Consider the following 27,537-nt stretch of genomic DNA (forward strand, 5'->3'; position numbering starts at 1 on the left):
TATATACAAACAAGGTTAGAAAAATATTTATTTTTGCTTGTTTAAATAATTACTGAAAAGTGTTAATACAGTAATACGTTAATATTTGTACAATTAAAACTTTATGTATAAATATTATATAAAGCAATTTTTATAGCAGCCATTGCATATATAGTAAAACAAGTCTGTCTGAAGTCCCTGCTGCAAAACTCAGGCCAAGCAGCATTCTTCTTCTGAGGAACATCTATACTGGAGTCAGGAGTTCAGGAATGAGGAATTCTGCTGCCACTGACAGCAGAGATGTTGCTTTATCTTCTATCAGGCACTGCCCAGGCCACCTAAGTGCATAGGGTTTTAGGGAGAAATACGTGGAACCACATCACAGTCTAAGCTTGTCTCCAACACAGATCAGGACAATGCCTTCTAACAGAAAGGCAGAAACATTATGGAATGGCTTCAAATGTGCTAACAGAAGGTGAGCCATGGCCTTACCACAAGGGGCTCAGGGGCACCATCACTCCTCACACAGCTAGGGAAGCCCAACAAGGGACACAGAGGCACAAGGAGATGTCACACAGGACAGGATTTAATAGCTCATATTTAGTTTGTTTTTATTGAGTTCCCTTTCCAGGTTTCCTATGAGAGTATCAATACTTTCCTGCAGGTCCTTGAGGTGTGCTCTGTGATCCACTGCAGAGTCCATAGCTTGCACTGCCAGGTAGCTCCCAAAGGGGTGCTGGCCGGGGCCGGGCTGCGGGCGTCTCGCGGGGGCGTCCAACTCCTCGGCTTTGCCGCTGTCATCGCCGCTCTCCGTGTCCTCCGAGGGGACGTCATCGTAGTCTGCCTCGGCCAGGCCCTCTCTGGGGGTCAAGAAGTAGCTCTCCCCACAGCTGCTCCAGTCCCCTGCATAGCGGTTGCTCGAGGGGCTGTCTAGACCTGCTGGCCTTGGTCTGAGCACCCCCGACATCTCGGTGCTGCTCAGATTCAGCACCTGAGGTCTCTGCCTCTTGGGCCTCAGGTAATTCAGGGAGGATGAGTGCTCAGGAAATGCATTCAGATGTGCTGGTTCTTTGGCAGGCGAGTGATGAACTAGAAGAGAGAAGTTAAACCAGTCAGAACTGAATCCATGCTGCAACAAAAAAGGGCATGGCAGATGCCCTCTGTCACACCTCGATGTCCCACTAAGAGCATGCACGAATATATGCAATCTTACAGCCAACACATTGCACACTTTTTGCCATTGTTTGCTATAAAATAATTAGTAAAAACTACTGCAAAACATCAATTTTGAAGATTCATGTTGGATTCAAATTGCAGCAGAGAAGCCTTACTAAAAGTAGAAACTCCCAGAATACCAATAAAATTCATTGTAGGAATTAATCACCATCCAGCTCTGGGTCAAAGAAAAGCAAACAGCTCAGTTCACACACTTCATTCAGGCTAAGGAGTAACAGACCACAGGCACAGCAAAAGAGGTTAAAACACAACAAAAATATCACTACTGAGAAACACTTGGAGAAGCTGTGAACACAGCCAGCTGAGCTCTCGTGCTCCTCCTCTGCCCTAACGTTCTGTGCTATTGAAGAAGCTCCCTTGCAGTAACTTTTCTGTGCAGCCACAAGCAGCCACACACTCACACGGGTTGGCTGGCAGTGGTACCCGAGCTCACCACTGCACAGCACGAGTCACTGACAGGCTCCTCGCTGTGCCCCGCTGCCTAAGGCAAACAGCACAGCTCTGTTCCTGACCTGTGCCTATCTGAGCTGCAAAACTTCTGGTTTTATACACACCACTGCTTCTTGTAATGAGCAACAGAGACCTCCTATTCCCATTCACCACTGAAAAGGCAGTGCACACAAACCCATGCAGTTCACCAGGGCACACGTGAGCCCCTTCCTTGTTAGACTCCCCACAAGCAAGCACAAAGATTCAGTCCTGAAATGTGCCCAATCCTTCTCCTTCTGGATCCACAGTACAGGTCTCTCCAGGGGATTTTACTTCATGTCTTGCACAGTAACATGCAATAACTCTCACTGCTTTCTCCCCCCTTTACTATAACAAAACTCCTTCTGTTTAGACTGTGCTCCATTAAGATGAAGGGCCATGGGTTAACAATAACTTGCCAGTGTTACACAGTCTAACCAAACAAGATCTATTTGTTTTCACTTGGAAATATACGGAAATCAAAGTATTGCACAACATGTTGGTTATCAAGCTGTCTCCAACTACAGAAGATTAAATATAAGGGACCAGAGTGTGATCCTTCCATTCAGTCCATGTGTGCTGTTGACACTGTCTGGTGTTCACCACTCAAGTCTCTACATTTGTGTTTTACTCCCCTTTTAACACAAGGGAGGTAAAACACAAATGACTCCCTTTTAATCCTACATAGTTCTTGCATGCCAAGGGATAGGACTCAGCTTTTTCTTCTAAGTGAAGGAAAACTCTACTACTTACCCTGCTCCTACCCTCTTAGAGTAATACACACTCTGATAGGCAGAGCTGCATCCACTTGGTTTTGCAGTCCACAGCAGCCATGCCATAACCCATCCCCAGGGTTTCAAGATTGGTTTCTGCACAGTATTTCCTGCCCAAACAGCTCTTGGTCTCCACTCTTCCTCCACCTACATGCCCCATTTCTCCTGCACAGACTCACTCATCTGACTGAAACCTTCTTTTCATTTTTGGTTATCAGCAGCTTTGGAGCTGCCCACCTGCAGCTGACAAACAAGCAGCAGCATCTTCAGTCACCTCAAACCCATCATGGAGCAGCAACATTTTTCTTTATGCAAAGCTCTGCAAAAACAAGTAGAAGTTGCAGACCTCTTACTCCAAGGATGCCTTCAACTCTGCCAAACTACAAGGGTGGAAATAAATTAATCCCATCAGGTCAAAACTGGATTGCAGGGAAAAGAAAATCCCCAACTTCTCTAATTCAGATGTGGAAATTTATTGTCACTGGTTTTGTGTCTTCTAGTGTGTTTACTCACATAAAGTATTCAGTATTTCTTTCATTATACTCAAAATCTACTATCTGGTAAGAAAGCAATTAAACCAACAAACTTCCCATTTAGTGAAGTGCCCAAATACAAACTCTGATAATTTCTTTAGATTAATAGGTGATGCCATAGTACTGCACATTTTAAGAATTCTGATGCTGCTCAATCATCCCATGAATTAACATACAGAGTCACACAGTGCAAACACACAGCATTGGTTTGACTTTTTTTCCTTGATCAGATGAAAGTACCTGGCCACAACTGAAGTAAGTAGTGAAGAACCTCTATGTGCTTTTTAAAGTCCAGGGCACTAGCAAGCTCTTCTGAATCTGTGAAGACTCTGTTGTTATGGTTGGTGGTCTCCTGCCTCTGGCTCAGCAACACAGGGCCAAAACACACAGCTAAATTCTGGCACGTCATCTTATTTATTTCATGGTAAGAAGCCACCAGTTTCAGGTGATCCAACAGCATCTTCAGAGTAGCCTAAAGAAACAAAATACTGCTCAGGAAACCAGACACTAGACAACAGTGGTGCTGGTCACAGCTTTAGAGGGAAAAGATCAAGGCTGATAGCTCTGGTTTTACTACCAACATCCATCAACAGAACATCCAAATGCTGAATTAGAAAAGCTGCATTTGACTATAACAGAGCAGACCAATTAAGACAAACTTTCTGGTAAAACTCTGATTCTTATCTGAACTCAGTTTCACACAGATGAGTTTTCTCACAGTACATCAGGAAGGGAGGAGAGGCTGCAGAAGCAGTACAGATGATCCAGGTACATTAGAAAATAAAGAAACCCTTGATATGATGTCAGCATCTGAATGAGCTTCCAGGTAATTCCAGATACCAGGCAGGCCCCTCCCTCCCCCCAGAAGGGGCTGTGGTTTGTGGTGCTACACAAGAATTTGGCAGGTAACAGTGCACAGCTCTCTTACACTGCACAGCACGGGAAGCAAAGGCTTTATTGCACATACTTAAGAAAGAGGAATGGATTTGCCCAGGTAATTACAACACACAGATCAGAGAGCTCCGCAGAAGTGGAGCAAGACAACACACAGGAATTATCATTTATTTGATCTTGTAAAAGTAGAGATCACAGCCTTTCATTCAGTTTTAAAGAAACAATACAAAATGAAAACTAGGGCAAATGTAGCAATGCAGACCCTCATCACAGCATGGAATTATTTTCAAATATCTGGAGCATCACAAATCCAAGTGAACCACTTAATCTGATAAATAGTTCTGAGACATTTTAAATGCAGTGTGAAAATGTTCTTTTAGTTTTTGAAGCTTGTGATTTACTTGAACGTGCTACCACTACTCACCTTCTCAACATCTGGTAGGCAATCCAGAAGGGCTGCTGTGTGCTCAGAGTCACTTGGGTCATTCTCACAACCGTTTGCTGTCATTTTCAAGGGATTTTTCACCATTGCATCCAACACTGCTTCATAGAGCTGCTTGGTTATCAGGGGAGAGGGCAGCTCTCGCAGATAATCCTTTAGAACACCTAGTGAGACACAACAGCTGCCTTTAGCAAGCTGCAGAGTCACTTTGCAGCAATTTTTGGGAGCATTAAAGCACATCAACATCAATTCCACAAGAAAATCCTCTGAGTCAGTGCCAAACCTGGCACTCGGGAGTGAGGGATGGGAGGACAACAAGCAAAGAGGAGCTGGAGAACAGGGCTGTTGCACATGCAGCAGTGAGGACACTGGCACCAGGTGAACATCTCTCCAAGCTTCCCTCGTTCAGGGTGAGGGGAGGCAAGGAAAGGACTCACAGCAGTCCACCTTCCATCCAAGGAAAGGAGCTCCTACAAACACCAAAGTCCAGCTTGATGATCCCTCCCTCTTTATATAAGCCTATCAGTTAGTTTTTCTGTCGTGTTTTTTTTCAGCTATAAAATTATGAGCAAACACCCCAGTGCCAGGGGCACGTACAGCAAAGCACATGGTGTCTTCCCACCCAGGCAAGCACAAAGCAAACATGTCCTCATGAGAGAGCCACCAGCCCCCTGCAGCCCCAGGCTCTCCAGCTGTGACAGATGTGATCACACCCACAGGAGGCACTGCCTGAAGAGCCCAGGCACCAAGCCCTCCCTGCTGCAGAGAAATACTAAAGTATTTCTGCAGCTGGGGATGTGCTGGGGCAGAGGCTGTTTCCAGGGGCTGCAACAGCCAGGCAAACATTTCATGAACACCTATTCTTTCCAAAGAGGAATTGAGGTTTGCACTCTTGTAAGCTGGCTTTGAAACCTGGCTGATACTTCGTTTTGAGAGGGATTTCAGTGACTGGAAGAATAATAATTAAAAAAAAAAAAATACCAACAACAGTCTCTGGAAAGAACATAGCAGGATGGTATCCAGGAGTATCCTGGATAGCATCCAGGATGCTAACAAAACCACAATTTGCCAACCAACAAACAATTGAAGGAAACAAGCCTACTTCCCAGCAGTTTTCATTTAAAAATTTCGATTTCTGTGCCACAAATATCTCCTAATTTTAACTAGATTGCAACTGCATGTACATACTTTGTCAGGAAGAAATGCTGGACTAAAAAAAACTGTTCAAAAGCAGGTACTGCAGTTAACAAAGCAGCCTGTCCTCCAAAGAGGTGAAGTTTGAAAGGCAGATTTTTTTAGCAGGCCTGCCTCACAACCTTGTCAAATCTCACATCACAGCAATTACCATCACACTGTGCCATTTAACAAAGCAACAGTTCAACAGTTTTCATCAACTCAAGTCTGTTTAACAGAGCTGTAAAATGAACTGTACAGCGGGGGCTTTGTTACAAGGGAGTTTCTAAAAAAGTGCAGGGAACAGAAGTAACATTTTGCCCTTCACATGCAGAATGCATGTAAGAGTTGCCCTCTACCTGTATAAATATTTTCATTTAGAAAAGAATCCTGCCCTTGCAGCAGTGCAGCTGCTGAAGCTGTGCTGCAGGAGCAGCACTACTGAAGCAGCAGTGCCCTGATCCTGAGCTGCCAAACCACCTCCAGCTGCAGCACGGGCACGGGGCAGCCAGGCAGAACCATCTCTGCAGACACCACACAGCCTCCAGGAGCTCACCCTGAGCTTAAAAGGGGAACATCCCTTCAGGATCACAAAATAGGAGAACAACCACTTTTTCATGAAAAAATATTTCCCCTGCTGTTTTGGTGGGATTTCTGTTTGCTTTAAAAAGAATATACACTTTTGGTACTTTGCCACTAAAGTGGCTAGTTTTTGTTTAGTAACTGACTCATATTCCTCCCTTCCCACCAAATATTTTTTCTTCCCTGAATTTAGAGGCTCATGTTCCCTATATGGATTAGCTGGTAAAAATATTTATAAAACAAATGTGGCAGATGCTGGTGCTGTACAACATGGTCTGGGATATTTTCCTTTTTTCATAAGCAAAACATTAGCAAGAGATGCTGACTTCTATCAAGATCTCTGTTTCAGTTGCACTTTTTTTGGAGGCAGAGGCTGAAATCAAAACTAGCTTACAGTAGGAAATTATATGTTCTAATCAAAGTAGCTGAACTGAACACTCACAACTGTCTATTATTAATTATTTAGCAGGAATTCCTGCAATAGCATCCACAATCATAGGACTACCACCTGCCAAAGGACTTTCTCCTGCTTAGCTCCGAATAGCAGGATGGTTTGGGAGCCATGAATGCCCCTTGACCTTTCTAAATCCTCTTGCTATTCACTCAGCCAAATTAGCCTTCTAAGAGGCTGCTCTTATTTTTTTTCCATGGATCTACGCTTCCTGCTGCTGCCAGCCCACTAGCACATTCCTCTTGACACAGCCACACACAACAAATTTAGACAGAGAGCAGAAATTGCCATCCACTTCATTAATTCCTCATTTTTCTGACCCACTGAACTGTTAAGAGTATTGCAAGCTCTATGCAGAGATATGAATTCACGTGGATGCCAACAGACACAACACAACAACACGGCTACAGGTCAGCTCCATGAACTGCCTGCACGCCTCAGTTTGATCCATGAGCCCACTTCATTGTGTGTCAGCCTGTGCCAATCCCAAGAGTATTTCTCAGTCAAGATTTAATCCTTAAATGTTCATTCTTTAGTCTTTGGAGGGCTGTCAAAAAAGTATTATTCATCTTTTTTGAAAGGAGCGCTACTCAAATTTCAAAAATGACATAAGGCAGCACTTCTCTCCAAATCAGCCAGGATTTATGCTGAGGATTCATATTCTGTGGAACACATGTTTTGGCTGATAGAAGTATGAATCATGTGCATCAGCCTCAGCATTAAGTAATGAGGGGAAACATTCCCTCTCAACCCAGCTCCCTAAGCACATGCAGTAAATTTTGTGGGCTCTTTTATCCCTAGCACTAGGCACAGTGGCTAACTCAGCTGTCCACAAAAACTGTAGTTTCCCCTGTCAATCCACAGCAGGCAGCTTCCAGTAACTGGAGTGGCTGCATTTGGTCTGTGGATGCCAGCAGCCCTTCCCTGCCTGCTCCCCAGCCCACAGAGCCCCCACAGTCAGTCCCTGCAGCACAACGCTGACACTGGCACTGCAGGCACTTGCACAGCACAGCTGCAGGGCTGCCAGGGAAAAGAAGCTGCTTTTCATTGTAATTCCTTAAAACTCGTTTTCCCTTGTAAGCAAATCAGCATGTAAGTAAACTCTTGCAATAAAATGCAAACTAAAGGACACCCAGTAAAATTTCTGTAAGGCAGAGAACAAAGCTGTAGTCTTTGCACTCTTGCAATTCAAACTCTGGATGCAAAATAGAATCCTCCAGGAGTACCACCACCAAGGCACACCTGCATGGTCACCAAAAGACCACCACCAGCAGCAAGGCTTGCAGGAATGTATATGGAAAAGTGTACTTCAATTTTACAATTTTGCTACCACAGCACAAACTCACAAACAGAAGAGTGAAACACTAGTGGGCTAATGGCTGGACTTGATGAACTTAACGGTCTTTTCAACCTAAACAATTCTATGATTCTATAAATCCAAGTTTCTGATGCTGAGAATGCTGGTACTTATGAACAACATTGAACCCCACAGCAAAATCAGCCAAGGCAAATAAGGCAAACTGACTGGCTGCATGCTCTGAACCAAGAGGTTTATGTAACTCAGTAAATGTCATCGGGTAGTATCTTCTGGTAACAGGCTGTATCATTATAAAATGTAATGAATAAAATTAATTCCCAGTACACTGAAATGAAATAAACCTCCAAACAGGGTATAACTCTTCTATACAGCTGGACATTGGATATTACAGAAAGGGTTTTGGCACAGAAAATTTATACTCCAACTACTGTTAGATTTTCCTTTCTTGATATACAGGCAGTAAATGCTTCTGACCAATATCTCAGAGCAACTGGCTTACTCAGTGATGCCTGAAATTAGATCAACTTTAGCTTACATCAAATATCAATAGTTATAAAACTGTTCCAGTTTTTAGCAAACCACAAAAACTTCAACAACTTATTTCAGCTCTGCAGTGCAAGTCCTGTGAAGAGAGCCATGTAAGGAGCTGATGCAGACAGGCTTCTCAGGACCTTCTTACCTGTGCCTGGAGCTTGCTGAGTGACACCAAGTGAAGGGCCACTCCAGGGAGCAGGAGAAAGCTTAAAAAGGTTTTTTTAAAAGTAGGAATCAAATGAAGACACTTTCCTGCAGCTCTAACTAGCCTGCACAATACAATGAGAAATCTGTTTCCATAACTCCTGCAATCTCCAACATAAAGGGGAGAACAGCTGATCCAAGGTAGCCCTGGGTTATATGGTGAGGATCCACCAGCACAGCAGAGGTGCCTGATCACAACCAAGCTTTTCCAGATCCGCTCCAATACAAACCAATGGCAGAGGTTTAGCTCCAAGACCCCAGCTCCTTTCAGACTCCCACTTCCCTCTGTACCTGGTGGAGCAGTTACTGAAAGCTTCCATGTCCTCCCCTCCCTAAAAATCACTGCTGCTCCATCCATACTTACACATCCCCACAGTAACTGCATTCATTCCCAGACAGCTTTCAGCAGAAGTGAAAAGCTCGTTAAAACGACAACAGAAAAGAGTTTGAAGCACAACGTCCCCCTTTTAAAGGTACACGAGGAATGTGGCACAACACTGTTGGAAGAGGAGCAAGTAAATGTGTTACCTGTTATGACATTAATATCTGGGTACTGGCTCTCACAGAGAGTAACAGCCTTGCTGTCCCTCTCAAAGGCCTCTCGAAGCTCTTTCTTCACCGCTGCCGAGCCACAGAGCCGGTACAGCCCCACCACCTGCAAGCACAAACAACAGCCCACATCAGCACTGCCTGCCCAGGGACCAGTGACTGCAGCATGTGCTGTGCCATCCAGAGAGGCTGACAGCAGCAGCTGGCACTGCAGTGTGTGCTGTGCCATCCAGAGAGGCTGACAGCAGCAGCTGGCACTGCAGCGTGTGCTGTGCCATCCAGAGAGCCCTGGAGCAGCAGCTGGCACTGCAGCGTGTGCTGTGCCATCCAGAGAGGCTGACAGCAGCAGCTGGCACTGCAGCGTGTGCTGTGCCATCCAGAGAGCCCTGGAGCAGCAGCTGGCACTGCAGTGTGTGCTGTGCCATCCAGAGAGCCCTGGAGCAGCAGCTGGCACTGCAGCGTGTGCTGTGCCATCCAGAGAGCCCTGGAGCAGCAGCTGGCACTGCAGCGTGTGCTGTGCCATCCAGAGAGCCCTGGAGCAGCAGCTGTTTGGGAATGTAGCTCAAAACAACCTAACAGTGCAAACCATCACCCCACACAGGACCAGACACCTCCTGGGACATGGGGGCTGGGAGCAGGCAGAGAAGGATGGCTCTGTTTTCTCAACAGTCAACGTGCTGAGCAGTGTTTTATTGACATAACACAAGTTCTAAACTGGAACTGCTTAATGTTTTGCTTTTATGCAGAATCAGTAAAGAAATTCAGGTTAAACAAGTATTTACTTCTTATCCTACTTACTCAGATCATTATTATTTTTTCTGGCATAATTGTTTAATTATACAAAATAGAATTTAAACTTCAGCAGAAAGTAGTGAGAAGTGTTTAGAGCTTTATATAAGCAAAATTGCAGTACAAATACGGTCATTAATCATTAGCAGAAGAAAAAGTCATATAACTGACTCCATACTAAAAATGAGGAAAGTTACAAATCAATTAATAAACCAACACAAACCCAAAATAAGTGGAAGTATTTTTCCTACAGTATTACACTATATAGTAAAAAAATAAAAATTTATTTTTATACCCTAAACCAGAGTTTCAACAAAATTATGACTATTCCACTATTATACCTATAAAATGTTGTTCTAATGTTGACAAGATACTGACTGCCATGTGTTTCAAATTATATTGAAAGTTTTCTGCAAAACAGCTATTATTTAGCATGCTTAAGGTGATAGGAATGAAACCCACACTATTCTTGAACTAAATTGCCAGCTAAATCATGTGCTTTCATACATTGAAATTTTCCATTTTATCATTATTTTTCATTTTCATCAGTGCCATTTATGCAAAGAACTACTATGATTTTACAAAACTAATTCTTAGAAATATTGATTTTTTAAATTAGCATTTATCAGCAGGTGTACTGAGCAGTAAAATACTAATTCAAAACTACCATGGACTCAAGACAAAAAATTATCCAAAACAAAAGAACTCCACCTGTACTGTCTTAAGACCATGAGAATGAAGGTATGCAAGCAAAAGCATTTTTTTTGGTTGCATATTAATTCCTGTTTAAACAAATGGAAAGTTACCCAATGGAATTTCTACTCCTCCTTCTCAAGACTGAATATGATCTAGTATATGCTTAAGATAACATCTTTTAATCTTTTAAGGTTTCCCAATGTCACATGTGAAATTCAGGTGGAGATTATGCACCATGACAGTATTTGCAGTCTCTAGGAAAGTCAAAAACATCAGATAAGCACGTGGTTGGTTAGAAGAAGAAGTTAACAGTATATTTTGCAGTTTTGGTTCTCTCTGTGCAAATACAAAAATAGATTTCATGCTCAAAAGCATCAGGCATATTCAGATAACTCAATTCAGATAAGCCAATTGCTTCATTACCGATGTTGCTTGATTACCCAATATCATTTGCATGACTAGGTTCTAATAAGCCCATAATAAAGTGCTGAAACCATAGGATACATATACTAGAAAGAATAAAACTTCTCTTTTTCAGTGATTTGGATGTTAGGAGAAGTATCCACAAGAAAAAGCACACAGTTAATACCAGCCGTGACTTCCAGCAAAAGAGCCACAAAGAAGTTCCATTTCCCTCTGTAGTTCATGACCTGGGTTATATACAGCAGAGCTAATCTCATCACACCTGCAAGCATATCCAACCTGTCAGCAATTTAAAATAGTAACACTGGTAGGTGTGACTACTTCTCAATTTCACCTGAGTGAGAACAGGTGCAGAAGACAAGGAGGGCTGATCTATGCTGTGGAACAGCAGGAAAGAGTCCTCCACCAGTTTCAAATTAATTGCCAAGGGGAACATCTAAACTTAGGACTGTGCATAGTCCTTCTTAACAGACCTCTTGTCCAGCACCCATAACCAGTCATTTGTTTCCACACCTCATTTCTCATACATATTTTTGTTCATTAGATTACATCAACCAATAATGGGATGAAAAAAAAGACACTGGGCACTTCTGTTTTGCAGCACTCTGACTTTTGAGAACAGCCTGAAGAAAGACAAGGAGCAGTAGTATGGGGAAAGAACTAATCAGCCCCTCAGGGACTCATCCTAATGCTGTGTACAAGGTGATGATAGAGATGGGTCTCAGGCACACTGGCTTCAGACTGCACTAAAAGATGGGCTCACTGTGTCACTGCACAGAGTGTAGCTTTGGGTTTGAGCAAGCAGTGAACCATACCATTTTCACATTTAGATGTGTGTCCCTACAGACTGACCCATGTCAGGGGTCAAACATTCTCAAGTTCTCAACTGATCTCTGCTTTGAGGGTGACTCTACACACTGGGAGCTGCAGGGTTGTTTCACTATCTCCACTCCTAAAACTCTGCTGGGAACATCTCCTGTGAGCAAGTGTACTTCCCCTCTACAAAGGCCAAGCTGAAGCAACGATTCCATACAGCCCTGTTATTCTCCCCACATTACACTAGCCAGTGTTCACCACACACAAGCAGCAAAGGAAAAAAAAATTGACTTGAAATGACATTTTTAATTTCCCCCACTTCTACTCACTATTTACACTGCAACAACAGGTATCTCAACACAGAAATATTGACAAAAGAGATTAAAATATACACAGTACCTGACAGCCTCTCTTTTCAATCTCCAGAATGCATTTCTGCAACAAAAGTGGCACCATCAAGCCTGTATTTTCCTTCTCTACAACTTTCCGAGCATCTACCCCAAACATCACAGGCTCACGGTCTGTGTCAAGGCCATCAAGAGAGTTCTCCCACTGCTCCATGAGCGACAACTTGACATAAATAAGCCCCCTGGGCTCCAGTTTGACAGCCAGTTGATGTGTTTTGGTGACCCGAAAGAGAGTGGGAAGAGCCACAGTTCCGTGACAACACACTCTGTTTTTCCGTGGGGTGGGTTCCCAGCTGAACACCACCAGCTTTAAGTGCTGAGCATTTTCAATTTCTATGTTGAATGTGTGATCCATGTCAAGAAATGTTGTCCTACATGTGAGCAGGGCAGTCCTTGCTTTGTTTACCGAGTCAACCTGTATTGCACAAAAGACATCTTTTGAGTCTATTCGTGGTGGCTTTAAGTCTTCAGCACCATAAAAGTGAATGCTCATGAGTCCAGAGATGTACTGAGAGCACTTGGGTTGATCAGAAAAGCTGTAGTGTCTGAAGGCATCAATATCTATTTCGGGTTTACCACTGTTACTTGGAAGGCTCTCCTTTCCTTTCCCACACTTGGTTTCATGTCTGTGTTTACCTGATTTTGTTATGAGCTCAGGAGAGTCACCATCACTGAGGTAACCACCTTTGTTGAAGGATTTGGAGCTCCTTAAGCTCTTCTTTTTGTAGGTGTGTTGTGAGGACACACTGCTGTCAAGATGATAACGGCTTATCACATTCCTGCTGGCAGCTGTGGTTGAGTTTCCAGAAGGCAAAGTTACTGTATGGCTTGTATCCCGGCAGCTACTTTTCACCAGGGAAGGAGGATTATCTGAACTACTATGGCTTGAACTTCCCTTCACACTCAGCTTCCTGCTCAGCTCTGGCAGCTTTTTCATTTTCATGGAAAGCTTCCTCACAGTCCTGGGAGATTTAATTCTATCAGGGAAAGGCCAGTTGATTGATCCACTTTTTTTCAGGGGACTGGGACTTGGAGGAGAAACCTCTGTGGAGGGTATATCAGGCTTGCGTGCAAGAGCAGCTCCAAACCCTTTAGAAGAAAAGAGAAGGAATAACAATTTTCAAACTGTAATTCTAGGCAATGAAAAAATAGAACTAGGGGAAAACATTTATGATTTGTCATAATCTGATAAGTACAATTCATTCAGACAACCATCACTCATTCAGTCAGATGCTCACAAGTGTTCAGAAAGCCATGATCTGCTGACTTGTTCAGCCAAACTTGGCAATTCACTGTCAAAAGCCAGATTTGTTCTGCTTTATGGAGATGAAAGGGCCAGAAACTACATATAAACAAATGAGCAATTGCACTTGCTGCATTCAGCTCGACCCATTTGTGCTGCACCCCCCATACAAGCACACATGGCTGCATTCCTGGGGCACAAGTGCAAGGAAACCAGACTCACTGAAAAAATCCTGGAAATATGGCAAAGGCACCCTTGTCTACAGAGCAGTTAGCTACACAGCCAACACATCAGCATTGCCACTTCTCTTATGTCTAAAGGAAAGACACTTGTCTCTAGTATAAAGAATATGGCTCACTGTGTTCCTCTATCACCTCAAAGAGCCCTAAATCTCTCCTGTGTAGATGCAGGCAGTCTCACACCTTTTCTTTCATTTCTCTTAGCTTCTCCTTTCTACAGCATGATGTAAGATTTATTCCTTCCAAAAGCTGCATCCTGCACTGCCTCATTTCACTGCCTCCCAGTAACCTTCCATGTTTCCTGGCATAACCATCCCACAAGAGAGTTTAAAGTTAGACAGTTCCCAAGTGACATCCTCACAGGAAATCACCCCCCTTTCAAAGTACCAAAAAGAAGAAAAAAAAAACAAAAAAAACAAAAACAAACCAGCAAGCACTGATGCTAAAAAAGAGCAAAAAAAAAAAAAACCAAACCAACAACACTTCCTTAATTCAGCAGTAAAGAACAGCTAATTAAGGAACACAATTAGACATAAGCCAGTACTGCACACAGACAGGAACCTGTGGCTCACCTCATGCTCTAATACTCAAGTAAATGCAAATACCAGGTTTTACTCAAGTCATTCTCACTTTTACTAGCATGAGGCAGTAACAACTGTAAGAAAATCGATCCATTTATCTGAGTTAAGAAACCATGCAGGAGGGAAGCTGAGGCCATAATGATAGGTAGATATTAATAAAATTACATTATTACTTTCACTTAGAGTCACTTTTCCTCCCCTTAAGAAACAAAGAGTGCCTCTTGCTAGCAACAGCCAACCCCATCACCATTTTCAAATGTTAGATGCTCCCAAGAGGACTGGGTGGCCTTGCCTGTGCAGGCTGGGACTCTAGAGCCCCTAAACACACCAGCCCTTTGTGAAGCAATTATCCCAGGCAGCTCACAGAGACTCAAACATCTTTATCCATACATCATTCCCCTTTGCTAGCCATGGAAAAGGAGACTGTTCACAGCATATTAAAAAAAAAAAAAAAAAGAAGTGTTGTTTTCACAAGATGCTCAGTACACCATACTTTAAAGGGGTTTCTACTTCGTATTTGCTAAAGACTTACTACTTTAATTCTAAACTAATCACTTCAAGTCCACAGCAAATGATTCTCACAAGTGCTTTGTGCATTCAAATTAATTTTCACAATTGAACTGTAATGTACTTTTTATACTTCACCAAGCCTTAACATCTAAATCAGGCAATCTGGTCCTTGACCAAAGTCATCTGCTGTGGTTTTGGTTCCCTTGCCCCCTTCCAAGAAAAACCCTACAAAGGCTAGTTCTAGTCTCAATAGAAGTTTGGATTAAGTAGCTTTTGAAGACAGTTGCTTAAAAGACTATCTTTATAAAAGCAAGTTTCAGTTACAAAGAATAATGCATAGAATCTGTTTTGCAGAGAAATAGAAGAAAATTAATTTAATTCTGCATCTCATGGAAGTAGTTCCCTTGCAGGGGAAGGGCTATTTCTAGCACGCCTGCTGTGCTTTTCTGGCAAGCAGCTAGTTAGAAATGTGGTGTTTGATAAAGGCAGACAAAGCCTTCCCTTGTACTGCAAATCACCGCACGGTCCCACTGGTGGGCTGGCATGGAGTGCTCCATAGCAATCACTGCCACACTGCAGCCTCTAACATTAATCTCCCCTTTCTGTCAAAACTCTCTGGCACAGGCTTGGAAAAGCAGGCCAGCAAATTAAACTTCCCCCCAAACTCATTAAAACCAAAAAGTCAATCTAACACTATGGCTTTTATGTGCCCAACTTCTGCTGTGTTCAGCACCAAACAGTTAAAGTGAAATATGCAGCTGGAGGAAACTTAACAGTCGAGTATTATGCAGGATGGTATTCCCATCAGCACTGAGCCACATGTTGTTCCACTAAAGCCAGCAATGTGCTGAGGTATGCACGCAATTTTAAAAGAGTGTACATGACAACTCTGAACAAGCTGCAGGAGGAGTTGTAGCACAGTCCAGTAACACTTCACTTCCCAGCCTACCCATCTGACACAGCTTTCTCACAAGGGCGACAGCAAAACTGACTCGCACCTCTCTTCTCAGCCACGTTACAAGATTGTGCTGCAAACAGCAGTTAGACATTAAAAATATCCTTACAGAAGGGTGAAAGAAAACAAAACATAAGAGGCACCTGTTGCACCAGGACAGCATGGGGATGGTCAGTTTTATATAGGCAGCTGACCATTTGTATGTGTATGTAACATTTCTCTTTCACAGTGAGAACACTCAATCCATGGAAACAACCAGGGACATGGTAGAGTCTTCACCACTGCAGGTTTCCAAGCTGCAACTGCACTGGTGTGGGTGGTGGGGGTAGGTGGTCTCATTTATGCTCCTTGTTCCACTGAAGGGTGAGTCAGACGATTATCTGATGCTCTCTCCAGCCTCGGCTATTCTATTATACTGGCTTTAATACATTTACCTTCTGCCTTCTGACACTGCAGCAGTATGAATACAGAAAAAAAAAAATAAAAGCTTTTGGAGGACAGTGCAATCCAAGTCAAAATGAATTGACACCCCAAGTAACTGTGTGTAACATCAGCTGTGGGTTCAGTTTGAGTATAAAGCCACCTTTACTTTGCTCAGCAGTGTGTCTGTGTGAAAACATAAAGCCTTTCCATGGCCACAGAAACATGAAGAGCCCACAGTGCTTCACAAACCAGGCCCCTCTGCCAGCCCATCCATCCAGGTGTCCACAGGAGTCACTAGTGTCCCCTGAGTGGAGCAGACTGAGCCCTACACAACACTGCTCCAAGGGAAGAGAGGGCTCAGACTCAAGCACTTGCAACACAGCCCCTGCCAGACATATGCAGTGATTTAGCAGAGTAAACATGCTTGTCTGACCCTGTTTAATGCTGTTTATATGTGCTGGGGCACATTTATCACTGTCACACCCACTGCCAGCAACACATGCTGTTTTATAGGCACATTTGACTACCCTGTTATATATGTCACATCCCCCATTGCTTAAGACAGGGTTTCTGAGTTATTTTAAAGTTGCTCAGAAAAACTGCAATTTATTTTTGGGCAACAAGTTGAGGTGAATAAGTTGGTCAGAAACCTATTGGTCACTATATAGTTGCAAGCTACTAAGTATCAAACAGCAACTCTCACACCTATTGGAAATACTGAGTTAATGTATTAAAAGTGAAAAAGTAGCAAATCAAAATAGAAGAGCCCAAATATCTCAAAATTGTTCTTGTAGCAAACAATAGGTGAAAGAAGGTTACTGTTTTTCTGTGATAGAATCCACAAGAGATACTGATCTAGATCCTCAACTGACAAACTGCACATCAGCTCTACTGATGCTGCTAAGTTTCTCAGGTGCAGGCACAGTTCTAGACCTGCTCTGATATAAAACCTCAGAGCAGAACTGTAAATGTAATTGAGAGAACAACTCAGGATATATCAAATTGAAGCAACTTCAATTAAGACGTAAGGTAAGCAACACCTCTAGCTACATCAGCAACTGGGCAAAAGAAAATTTAAAAACTAGAAAGCACTTTAAAAGCAATTATTTCTATGTAAAATCTTAATTACTTATCTAACTGAATGGAAGAATCTCTGCATTTAACATGTAAAGAAAATTCTTTTTTACCTCTATATAAATTACTACTTTGACCAATGCAGTCCCTGTCTCGCATTCTGCTTCAGAGTGAAGGAATGGATAAATTATTAAAATGGTAAAAAAAAATCTCAGAATTTTGTAAAGATAGTTTGTTTCCTGTGATTACTATACACACTGATACTAATAAAATTGTGATGAACTCATCAACCTAGGGATCACTTTCACAGGAGCAAAAGACAGAAAATACACTAAAATACACAGAAAATTGCTAAAATGCACTAATTGAAATGGGGGGTAGTTACAGCACACCCCCCACAAGGTTCAGGCACGAGAAGTGAAGGAGCTGACCAGTGCCTGCTTCTCATCCTGGTGGTGATCCTTGGAGCATCCACCATGGGCTAGCTCATTGCAGAGAGGAGCAAGCACGTGTAACAGCACTTTACTGGCAGATTTAAAGAGTTCAGTATCTCCAAACCAGCATGAGTTTGCTGAAGATGTTTTAAACAATAATGGCCCTGCACATGAACCACAGGCAGCTCTGTTCAGATGCTGGAGCTGCACCAAGGCACTCGTGGAGCACCACGGCGATGCCGAGCACGGTCTGCTCAGGCTGCTCTCACAAACATTTCCTCTCCTCACTGTGTCTTCCACAGCATGAAAAGCAACTCTGCCCCTACTTTCCCCATCAGAGGATATAAACAGTTACTCAGGACAAATCAGAAATGGAAAAAGGCAATAACTATTTTGACAGAACTGCTCCCACTCCACAGTGTTACATTCTGCTGTTTCTCTCACCAGCAGGTCTTCATGGTATTCTCACCCCATGAATCCAAGACAAATGCATGAATAAGCCCTTTATCTCCAAAAGCATGTGCACAAACTCCCCAAAAACCCACCTAAAAATTGGCTTCACCTCTGCAGGAAAAAGAAGGAGCAGAAGGACCTTTCTGCCAAATCCTAAACCATTCTGGTATCTCACACATTGTGCAAGTATTTCACATCAATGCACTTCTGTCTGTGAAACCAAAGCTCCTTACACTTGAAAAACAGGTAAACCACAAAGCATGTTTCATCTGGGAAAAAAAATTCAAAAATAATACTTGTAACATGTCGAAGGAAAGGTGTAGAAAGCATTTGCTGCCCAGTATGCTTGCCTGCAACAAGAAATTCTGCATGTAAGCATGCAAAATATTTGCATACATTGGCCCCAAAATGTACTTCGGAAACCAGGATAATGGTCACAGCCTAAGTGGAGAAAGAGCCCTGTAGTTTTAATAGGAATTAAGCCAAATTCCAGTTGGCACATATCAGGGTTAAGTGGGAATATGGGATCCATCTTCACTTGCCATAACATTGGAAAGAAATTGTTTACAGTGATGCTTACCAGGATTTTCCACCCAGACAGCTAACTCAAGTACATTTTTAGTAGCAAAAGCACAATCCAGACCCTGGCAACCTTCAATGCACCGGTCCTACCAGGATGTCTCTCAGATACAGATACACGAGATGATTCCACTCATTAGGTAGGCACTAGTACCAACAGTTATCCTCCCCAAAAGCAAAAATATTGCAAATTCTTCAGAAGGCACTATTCAGAGCTCCATGGTGTAAATCTGTCTCAGGAGCCAACATTACAAAGGGATGCTTTTGTTCAACAATTTGCAGGTGATACACACATCTATAAAACACATGGTTAAGAGCTCAGTCCTGAAGAGTTATAAAGTAAATTTACTTCAACATTTTACAGCGAAAATAATTTCTCATATTGCATTTATAACAAAAAAAAATTATATTTTTCAATCATAACCATTTTGTCTGTGCAAGGAGACACATAATTAAAAACAGCCTCCAGGGTTCTTTCCATGTAAATTCTTCTCCCACAGACCTAAGAGATTAAGCTGGGCTGCTTCTACATTATTAACTTGGAACGAAGTTACCTTCTTACTCCTACCTTTTGAATACGTGTTATAAAGAAAATACAAGTATTTTTTTCCCAAGCTCTGCTATAAGGGTGCCTTATTTCTAATCAGTTCCTTTTTTAAAGCCAACAAGGACAGAATTATCCACTAAGGAATTACCTGACAAATCCTACTAACATAAATGGCATTTACTGTAGAAAGTAACCAGATTAATACCAGGAGGTAGCAGGGTAAATTAAGACTATGGAACAAATTAGCACCTCTACAACTATGATACATTGTACTGGTAACAGTTACAGGAAATATTTATTTGGTGCTCTGTTTTGAAAGACCCACAATAAGAGAATTCTATCATTTATTCTTTTCATTTAAAAAATCTCCTGTCTAATAAAGACTCAAAAAAGTAAGCAAAAAGAAAAAAAAAGGCGTTACTATTTTCTCTCTACAAAGTTGGAAATACAAGTAAGGCAAAAATGCCTAAAATTTTAAAGGTAAAATTGTTTCCATTGTCCAAAGAAGAAAACAGCAAATGACAAAATAAACAAATATATATATTTTGTTGGTTTTTGTACTGCCCCACTTTTTTCTGTCTGTGCTTCCCAAAATCTAACATTTAGGCTCCAATGCTAGCCAATATTGACATGTCATGTATGACATCAATAAGAAAGGTAAGCAGACTTTCCCCAAAGCTTTAATTTCTTATTTGACAGGAGTTACTGCTTAATGTACCCAGCTCTCTACAAACAGAGACGTCCATTTCATACCAGCTGTATAATTCAAACAAGGTCCTAACACAAATAAAATGAAATTGGCCAGGGTGCCTTTCAGGTAGTAATTTTATATGGATGAGCTGTCATTTTAAATTTGACTGAAAATAACTGTAGATACTTTAACTGGATTAAAAAGAACTAAGCCACTTCTCCATAATAAAGCCAATTACTAAGCAGCAGGGATCCACTTCATCATCAATTAATCTATTCAATGTGATCACCACCCTACACATGTAGAAGGAGAGCTGCATTTGAAGTACATTAATTAACTAAATGCATAACAAACAATCAGGTGAAATTCGTAACTTCTCTCCCAGTTTCAGGAAACTCTTGAAATGGACAACTCTGCTTTCAGAAATAAATGCATCTTCAGTATGAAAACAAGTTTGACATTTTTCTTCTTACAGAAAGGAACTAGCTTCTTTAAAAAAAGAAACAGTCACCCACATATAGAGAGATTTACTAACTAAATGGAGGTCAAGCAGTTTGCAGGACACACATGGCCTTCCTAAATAACCACACTTAGTGACCTCTACAAAGCATGTAGAGCCCCCACAACGACAAAAATCTACGAAAGAACATATTATCTCATCTGTCTTGCAAGAAAATAAAACTGTTCTAAGTATTGAAGACAGCTATAAAATGAGCTATTTGTAATGAATATCCAAAAACTTTAACACACTTTGCAACTACAAATATGCTTGTATCTGCAGCATTTCCATGAAAAGAACAAAACGCGAGGCCCCAGAAGACCAAGAGTTTTTTTCTTCTGCTGTTTACAGCAGTTGCTCTGGTGCCTTTGGAAACAAACCCTGTTCCCAGAAGTAGTATCTCTACACCAGGAATCCAGGCACTCAGGGATATGGGGCCAGAGACTGCCAGGATGGTGAGGCTGGATGAGGACAACCCAAAAAGAAGCCACTCCAGAAGGCAATGCACACCTGGGCTCCCACACCAGGGCTTCAGGTCCTTTCTGATGGACCAGGCAGAAACACAAGCTCTTATATGTATCAGTGTGAAGTGTAACCTTTCTCCAAAGAAAGGAACCTGGAATCCCTCTCTCCTGAACTTTATGCTGTTTCTAACTTTGAACAGGACACTAGAGTTAAGGTCGAGATAATATAAGGCACCTAAGTAATTAAAAGTAATACCTTTTTGGAAAGGGTTGGGAGAGTTTTTTTCTACTTACTTTTGTTTGGTGTGGTTTTATATTTGTTTGGGGTTTTTTAACAGACTGGGAAAAATCCTTAATATGATACTGAATTCACACTCTAATGGAATTATGGAAACGAGACTATCAAACACTCAGCCAAAGATAACAAGGAACAAAGAGGCTGGCTTCTGAAAGTGAAAACCACTCTTCTCCAGTCTATTAGATTAGCCTGAGACAGTCAAAAAGACAGTAATTACAGAAAGCGACGTGATGAATAGCATTTATATGGTCTACCAAAAAGTCTTTCTTAAAAAGTCCCAGACAGCAAGTTAAAGAAACTTCTGCAGACATTAAGTAGCTTTGAGGCAGCAATCCAAGGCCAGGGCTAGACACCAGCTGACAAAGGAAACCCAGTGTGTCCTCACATTACCAGGCTTCAGCAAGTTCATTTTGTAAAACCTTTGTTTTCAGTGAGGTGGGGGCCAACGAGAACACAGGCTAACCACACCTGGACATGCCATGAACAAACTGACTGAGAAAAAACTGTGCACCTCTGCACTTAGCAGGCATCAGTCTCACAACCTGAGTCATTTTCAATACACTTGACATGCACTTCCACCAAAAGTTTACTTGATAATGTAAGAGGTGGAAAAAGAGAAAAGAGATATAACAAAGGTTTATTATTCCTCTAAAACACAAGAGAGGTCCAAACACTTATGTTCCTGAACACTCTTACCTGTGGAAGGACACTTGAAGGCAGGATTGTCCTCTGCTGTAGGCACACCGGGAGCCTTGCAGGCAAACTTCTGCAGGGGCAGCTGCGCGTGTTCCCCGGGCTGCGCGGCTTCCGCCTGGCTGCCCTCGGCGGGCTGTGCCGTCCAGCTGCTCCCCGCGCTCTCCACGGAGCGTGCGGGACCCTCGTGGGGACCCGTGGCCATCCCAGAGTCACCCCCAGGCTGGGCTTTGTACCAAACCGACGGGGAGCCCGCAGCAACAAGGCTATTCACAGCAGAAGGGTGGACCCCGGGCAAGTCGGGCTCATCGTCTTCAGGGATGGGGTTGTACCATATTTCTCCTTCATCATCCGCGTCGCCGTCCTCGCCGCAGTCCGAGGCCGCGCTCCGCAGCGCGGCCGGGCTCGGCAGGGCGCAGCTCCGCGCCGGGCGCTCCCGCCCCGCGGCCGACGCGGAGGGAGCCCAGGGCACCGCGGGCTCGGGCAGCGGGACGGGAGACCTGGGTACCGGGATAACGGCCCCGTGCACTTCCTTACAGGCATCTTCTTCTTCCAGAGGAGGAGGGGGCCGCCGGTGGGTGCTCTGCTGCAGCCAGCTGCGTTTCTTGGAAACGGTGATGCTGTTCACCTGCGGCCTGTGCTCAGGCACCTCGCTGGCCTGGGGGCATTCGGGCTCCTTCCTGCTTCTCGAAGCTATGTAAACATTTTCTATGAAATCTGTTCCCAGAAAGGAAGGCAAAAAGAGAGGGAAAGACAAATGTTTAGAATATCATTTTGCTTTTGACAGATGAACACATTTGCTGTCGTATAACACTTGCATCAGACCTCATCCAAAAGGACAAAAGATAAGGTGATATGAGCACAAAATTAGATTTCAACCTGTCAAATCAGAATGTGCACATAGCTAATAAAAAGCCAGGCTTGTTCGGCGGTATTTTTAACGCCACGTAATTTAGCTAAATGGCAATGAGATAACTGCTGAAAGGTCATGCATACTTCCATAGAAACGGTTGCTTTCTTCTGCCAAGTTCAGGTGCAATTGGTTTGAAGTTACTACACAGTACTTCTCCAGTTTAGTTATGCCAATGAAGAAACAGTTCCAGTGTACTGCTTCAATGGCTATAAAACCCCCACATATATTCACTTCTAGATTTCTATATAAATAAAGGTGACAATACGTCTTGCACAAGAACCTCCAGAAAGGACTGTCCTAACCAGCTTTATCCTGCAATTAAGACAGAAGCATCCCCTGATTTGAGGGGAATAAAACAAAGCACACCATCATGAAAGAAAGGAAGGAGAAAGAAGAAATGTAGAGAAGTTTTTAAACAACAAAAATTTCATGCAAGAAGTAAATAAATTCCACTGACTGCTCCCAAAACTTGAGTTTCATTGAAGCAACAGACAAACATTACATTATCCATGGAAAGTGCCACTCACACTTGAGCCCCCTGTCAGAGCACAGCCAAGCTCCACTCAGCAGTAGTACCATACCCCCCTGGCTGCAGCACATCGGGGAGCTGTGACCCCTGCACCAGGACTGGAAGAAAAGCTGCACATACATCCAAATTAAAATCAGAGAGCAGGTCAGGCAACCCTCATGCTGCTCTGCACAGCAAGGACAACCCACACTGGGCTCGCTCAGCCATTGAGGCTGAACGGGGCTAACTGGGGTCACATAAAACAACCTCTTGTCACACAAAGCCATCTGCAACTGGAAATTCCAGATGGAAGTAGCTATTCGTTACTGCTTTTACATTATCCTAAGCAAAGAATTATTTTCACACCAATAATGGATGTTAAAATATGGACACCTCTCGGAGGACTCAGGAGCAGCTCTGTAAATCCAGCCAAGTTTGCTGTAGAAAGGGAGACATAAAAAAGACTTATATGAACACCTTCCCTTTGACCCTCTTTTTAGGTTTGTACTTTAATGACAGAAGAGATCCTTGATAAGATCTGAAACACCACCATTTTATTTGATGAAAGATGCATCATTTGGTGATTTTTCAAAAGCATAGTTTGCTTGTTCAGCTAAACTGCAGTATTATCACTGTTTGTGATTTGAAAAATTAACTTGTTTCAAAGAATTAACAAAATTAATCATGCTCCTTTGGAAGCTTTTGCACACCTCCACTGAAGTGCTTTGCTACACTGGGGCCTAAGTCAGGTAACAGAATCTGAGGAAAATGTGAATGCAGATCTCTTGTCAAAATTTCAGTGATTTGGCAGCAATCATATTCCTTCCCCCCCCCCACAGCCTGGAAATGGAAGCATGCTGTTGTCATGGTTTCTCCTTACACACTGTCACACTACAATTTTAAGTGAGAACTAACCAAAAGGAAACTAATCTGCAATGGGCTGTACCTATGTTTCCAAGAAGCCTATTTGGGTCAGGGACTTCTCAGTAGGCATCCTCCTGCCAGTGACAACTATCCCAAAGTCCTTGCTTCATTCCAAGGATGGTCCCTGCTCTGGTGACATAAATAGATGGGAGCATCTGAGAGCTGTGCTTCCACAAACAAAAATATCTGCTACTTCCTGCTTTGCTGTAGAAACACAGGTCCTTCCGCACTGGTTAGGACAGCCTGCAATTCCCAAAACAATGGCTCCTAAGCAGTGCAGTGCGCTAAGCATACACCCAGAGACACATCTGGTGTGAGCCTCAGGCTGCCCCTTCAGTCCTAGCAGCAGAAAACTTCATTTTCAACATCCACCCAGGTATCTCCATAACAAACCATCTGCAAAAGCTTAGTGCAGAACCATCAACAAGCACAAGCCCCCAGCCTCCTCCACCAAGGCTGTTCAAAGGGACACGCCACCTTCCACAGGACTCAGGATGATCCCAAGTCCCATCAGCCACATGCTGCCAGAGGTCATCGATTGGAAATGCTCTCTGAAACTCATCCAAATTATACACTTCCACATGCATCTCCCAACTGCAGTTTCTGCAATTGCTAGCAATATTTGCAAGCACTGCTTCCCCTTTATTCAAACTTGGCCCTGATCCTGAAAGCCCTTATGCATGTGTTTATTTTAGTAACAAACTGGTTCACATGCAAGTATCTGCACAACCAGCGGTTCAATATCACAGAGCTAGTTTCCAATGTTGTTAGCTGTTACAGGAGTGAGTCAATTTTAAATAAATACAACACTCTAAGAGACATACAGGTCAGGAACATACTTTTTGTTCTAGAGCAATGCTTCGTTCAGAAGAATGATACCTACTATTAGCATTTTCACATATATATTTAATATAGTTAAGACCATGTCTCCACACAAATACCAAACATGACAACAGTTCCTTTTCAAAAGGCTTCAATATGATGTTCAAGAAAAAAAAAAAAAAAGTATTTCCTGCGCCTTTCACTCCATCGACAGAAAATTAAATAAATCACTATTTCAAGTTAAGCCATAATAGTAACAACACGCGTATGCTGAGAAATCAAAGCTTCAATGTTTCAACTCAACTGCAAAACTGACCTCCTGCCAACTCCGTGGGCACAGAAAATACTTCACCACGATACCATGCCTTGCTTTGCAGATTGCATGAAAGCAGGGAACAGCTTTATCCAGCCTCTCCATATATGGATCAAACAACTCAGTTCTTCTGGCTGATATTTAAACACGTTCCCTTTCACTAAGTTTCCTAACAAAAGTATACGATATAACCACTATATATTCAAATGGAACAACGACAAAACTGAAAATTGATCTGTAACATTTCGAGTGCACCTTTAAAAAGCGAACCAACCAACCAAGCCCAGCTGGCAAACAGCGGCCGAGGAGTGACAAACAGATGTTGCGGGAGACAAGGCGAGGAGCAGGAGGCGCAGGGAGAGCGGGGCTGACCGCAGCAGCTCTCGCTGTCCCGAGGAGCTCCCGCTCCCAGCGGCAGCGCGGGCACCCACGGCACGCTGCGGCCGCCGAGGAGCCGAGCCCCGAGCTCGCCCCGGCCCGGCGCTCCGGGCAGCGGGCACCGAGCATCCCGCTGCCGCGGGAGCCCCCGCCCGGCGCCGGCGGGCAGGTGGAGGAGCGGCCGCGGGCGGGCACCGGAGCCTCGCGGCCGAGCCAGCGAGCACTTACCCTGCGGGGCGCAGACCCCGCCGTGGCGGTGCCCGGCGCCCGCCGCCGCGCCTCGCTGGGACCTTCTGCCCCGCAGCTTGGAGAGCGTCCTGCGGAGCGGGTCGGCCATGCCTGGCGCTGCCTCCGCGCCGCGCTCAGCGGGCGCTGCCCCCCGGCCCGCGGGAGCGCGCGGCCCCCGAGCGCCGCGGCGGCCCCGCCGGCAGCCCCGGCCCCGACCGACCCATGGCGCCGCCGCCGCGCGCGCCCGGCCCCGGCTCCGCCGCGCACATACTTGGCATAGCTGAGCGGGGTGAGAGGGCGCCCGCGCCGCGCATGCGCCACCGCCCGGCCCGCCCCCCGCGCCGGGGGCTGGCCCGGGCTGCTGAGGGGCGGGCCGTGAGCCCGCTGCGGGCCCGTGCCCCTCGGCCGAGGCGGGGCCCGGCAGTGCCGACCCCCTGAGCCCAGCGGGGCCCGGCAGTGCCGACCCCCGGAGCCCAGCGCAGGGGCCCGGCAGTGCCGTACCCCCGCGGCAGTGCTGGCACGGGCTCCCCATCGGTACTCCTTTCCCCACGGCGGCCCCCGTGCTATCATCTCCTTCGGCCGCCGTCTGCGTAGCGTTTCTTGACAAAGACCAAAGGAATCGCAGCACATTTTAATCACTTACTTTCCCTTGATGTTGGCTCCGCCTGTCCCCGAAGAAACAAATCTGTGGGCTGAAGACCTGTTTCTGCCCCCGGGCTCAGGCTGTGCGGGTGGCAGTTCTCGCTCCCCGGCGGGCTCTCGGCAGCTCCTCGGGCCCGGCGTGCCGGGGTGCAGCTGGCCTCGCTCGGAGCAGCGGGTACTATCCCGGCCCAAAGGCCACGCCGGTAGAAGACAAACAGCATCAGGACAGGGCAGCCGAGGCTGCTCGAGTGGGCAAAAATCCAGTTTTGGTGTACGTGCTGCTCAGCTACATCCTGCATTGGTTCCATTAGCAGATGCGCAGCCCGTCAAAACCGATCTTAGGAAGTGATACATTAATTTTTTACCAAGATAAAGTACTGAGATGGATTTTTTTGGTTAACTTGTACCTGAGTCTACATCTCCTACATTTAATTTCTTTATAAACAGCTTCAGGACTATATTTTGCAGCTTTTTATTTGGCATAGCTTACAACAATCTGCAGTACACCTGTCTTGTGGTGGGTGAGTGCAGAGGATCCACTGCTATCTCCTACCCGTTGGCTGTCACCTCGCTGTGGAAGGCAGCCAGGAGACGGGCATTCCATGCATTCTGCATGCCCAGCACAGCACTCAAATCCTGGACCAAAGGAAGTGCTCGTTTGGTTCTAGAGAAAGCAACATGCCACATATTCAGAGATTTCTTCTCTTACCAAATTTTGAGGAAGGTCTAACAATTTCTTATCTGAAACTAAATCTTCCTGAAGAACAAAATTAGATTAATTTTTTGCATCTTTATATATGAAACACCAAAAGTAGTAACCCAGTAATACCTGTATTTCTACAAAGTAAAAACAACTCAT

The 27,537-nt window shown here is 44.2% G+C and overlaps 2 protein-coding genes across 2 annotated transcripts in view; both read right to left on the minus strand.

Moving 5' to 3' along the window:
- Positions 1-26,174, minus strand: SYDE2 (synapse defective Rho GTPase homolog 2). Its single transcript, XM_021526800.2, has 7 exons — positions 26,037-26,174; positions 21,954-22,667; positions 12,260-13,356; positions 9,116-9,242; positions 4,308-4,489; positions 3,230-3,461; positions 1-1,068 (listed from the first exon to the last, which is right to left on the minus strand). The coding sequence occupies exons 1-7, from the start codon at positions 26,143-26,145 to the stop codon at positions 566-568; spliced, it is 2,964 nt and encodes a 987-aa protein (XP_021382475.2). The 5' UTR covers positions 26,146-26,174; the 3' UTR covers positions 1-565.
- The window catches only part of C9H1orf52 (chromosome 9 C1orf52 homolog), a 23,999-nt gene continuing 19,069 nt past the window's right edge, over positions 22,608-27,537 (minus strand). Inside the window, exon 4 of the mRNA XM_021526821.2 lies at positions 22,608-22,667. Coding sequence (XP_021382496.1) covers positions 22,659-22,667 — 9 coding nt within the window. The 3' untranslated portion in view covers positions 22,608-22,658. The remainder of the gene's footprint in view (positions 22,668-27,537) is intronic.

The sequence above is a fragment of the Lonchura striata genome, chromosome 9 (assembly GCF_046129695.1).
Source record: "Lonchura striata isolate bLonStr1 chromosome 9, bLonStr1.mat, whole genome shotgun sequence".
Taxonomy (NCBI): Eukaryota; Metazoa; Chordata; class Aves; order Passeriformes; family Estrildidae; genus Lonchura; species Lonchura striata.

Bases quoted from the DNA above. Each gene is read 5' to 3' on its own strand.
- SYDE2 (XM_021526800.2), bottom strand. From the start codon at position 26,145: ATGGCCGACCCGCTCCGCAGGACGCTCTCCAAGCTGCGGGGCAGAAGG. The intron at 22,668-26,036 runs GTAAGTGCTCGC...TTCTGGGAACAG, and splicing joins CGGGGTCTGCGCCCCGCAGG to ATTTCATAGAAAATGTTTAC. The intron at 9,243-12,259 runs GTACTGTGTATA...TTGTGCTTGCAG, and splicing joins TTGAAAAGAGAGGCTGTCAG to GTGGTGGGGCTGTACCGGCT.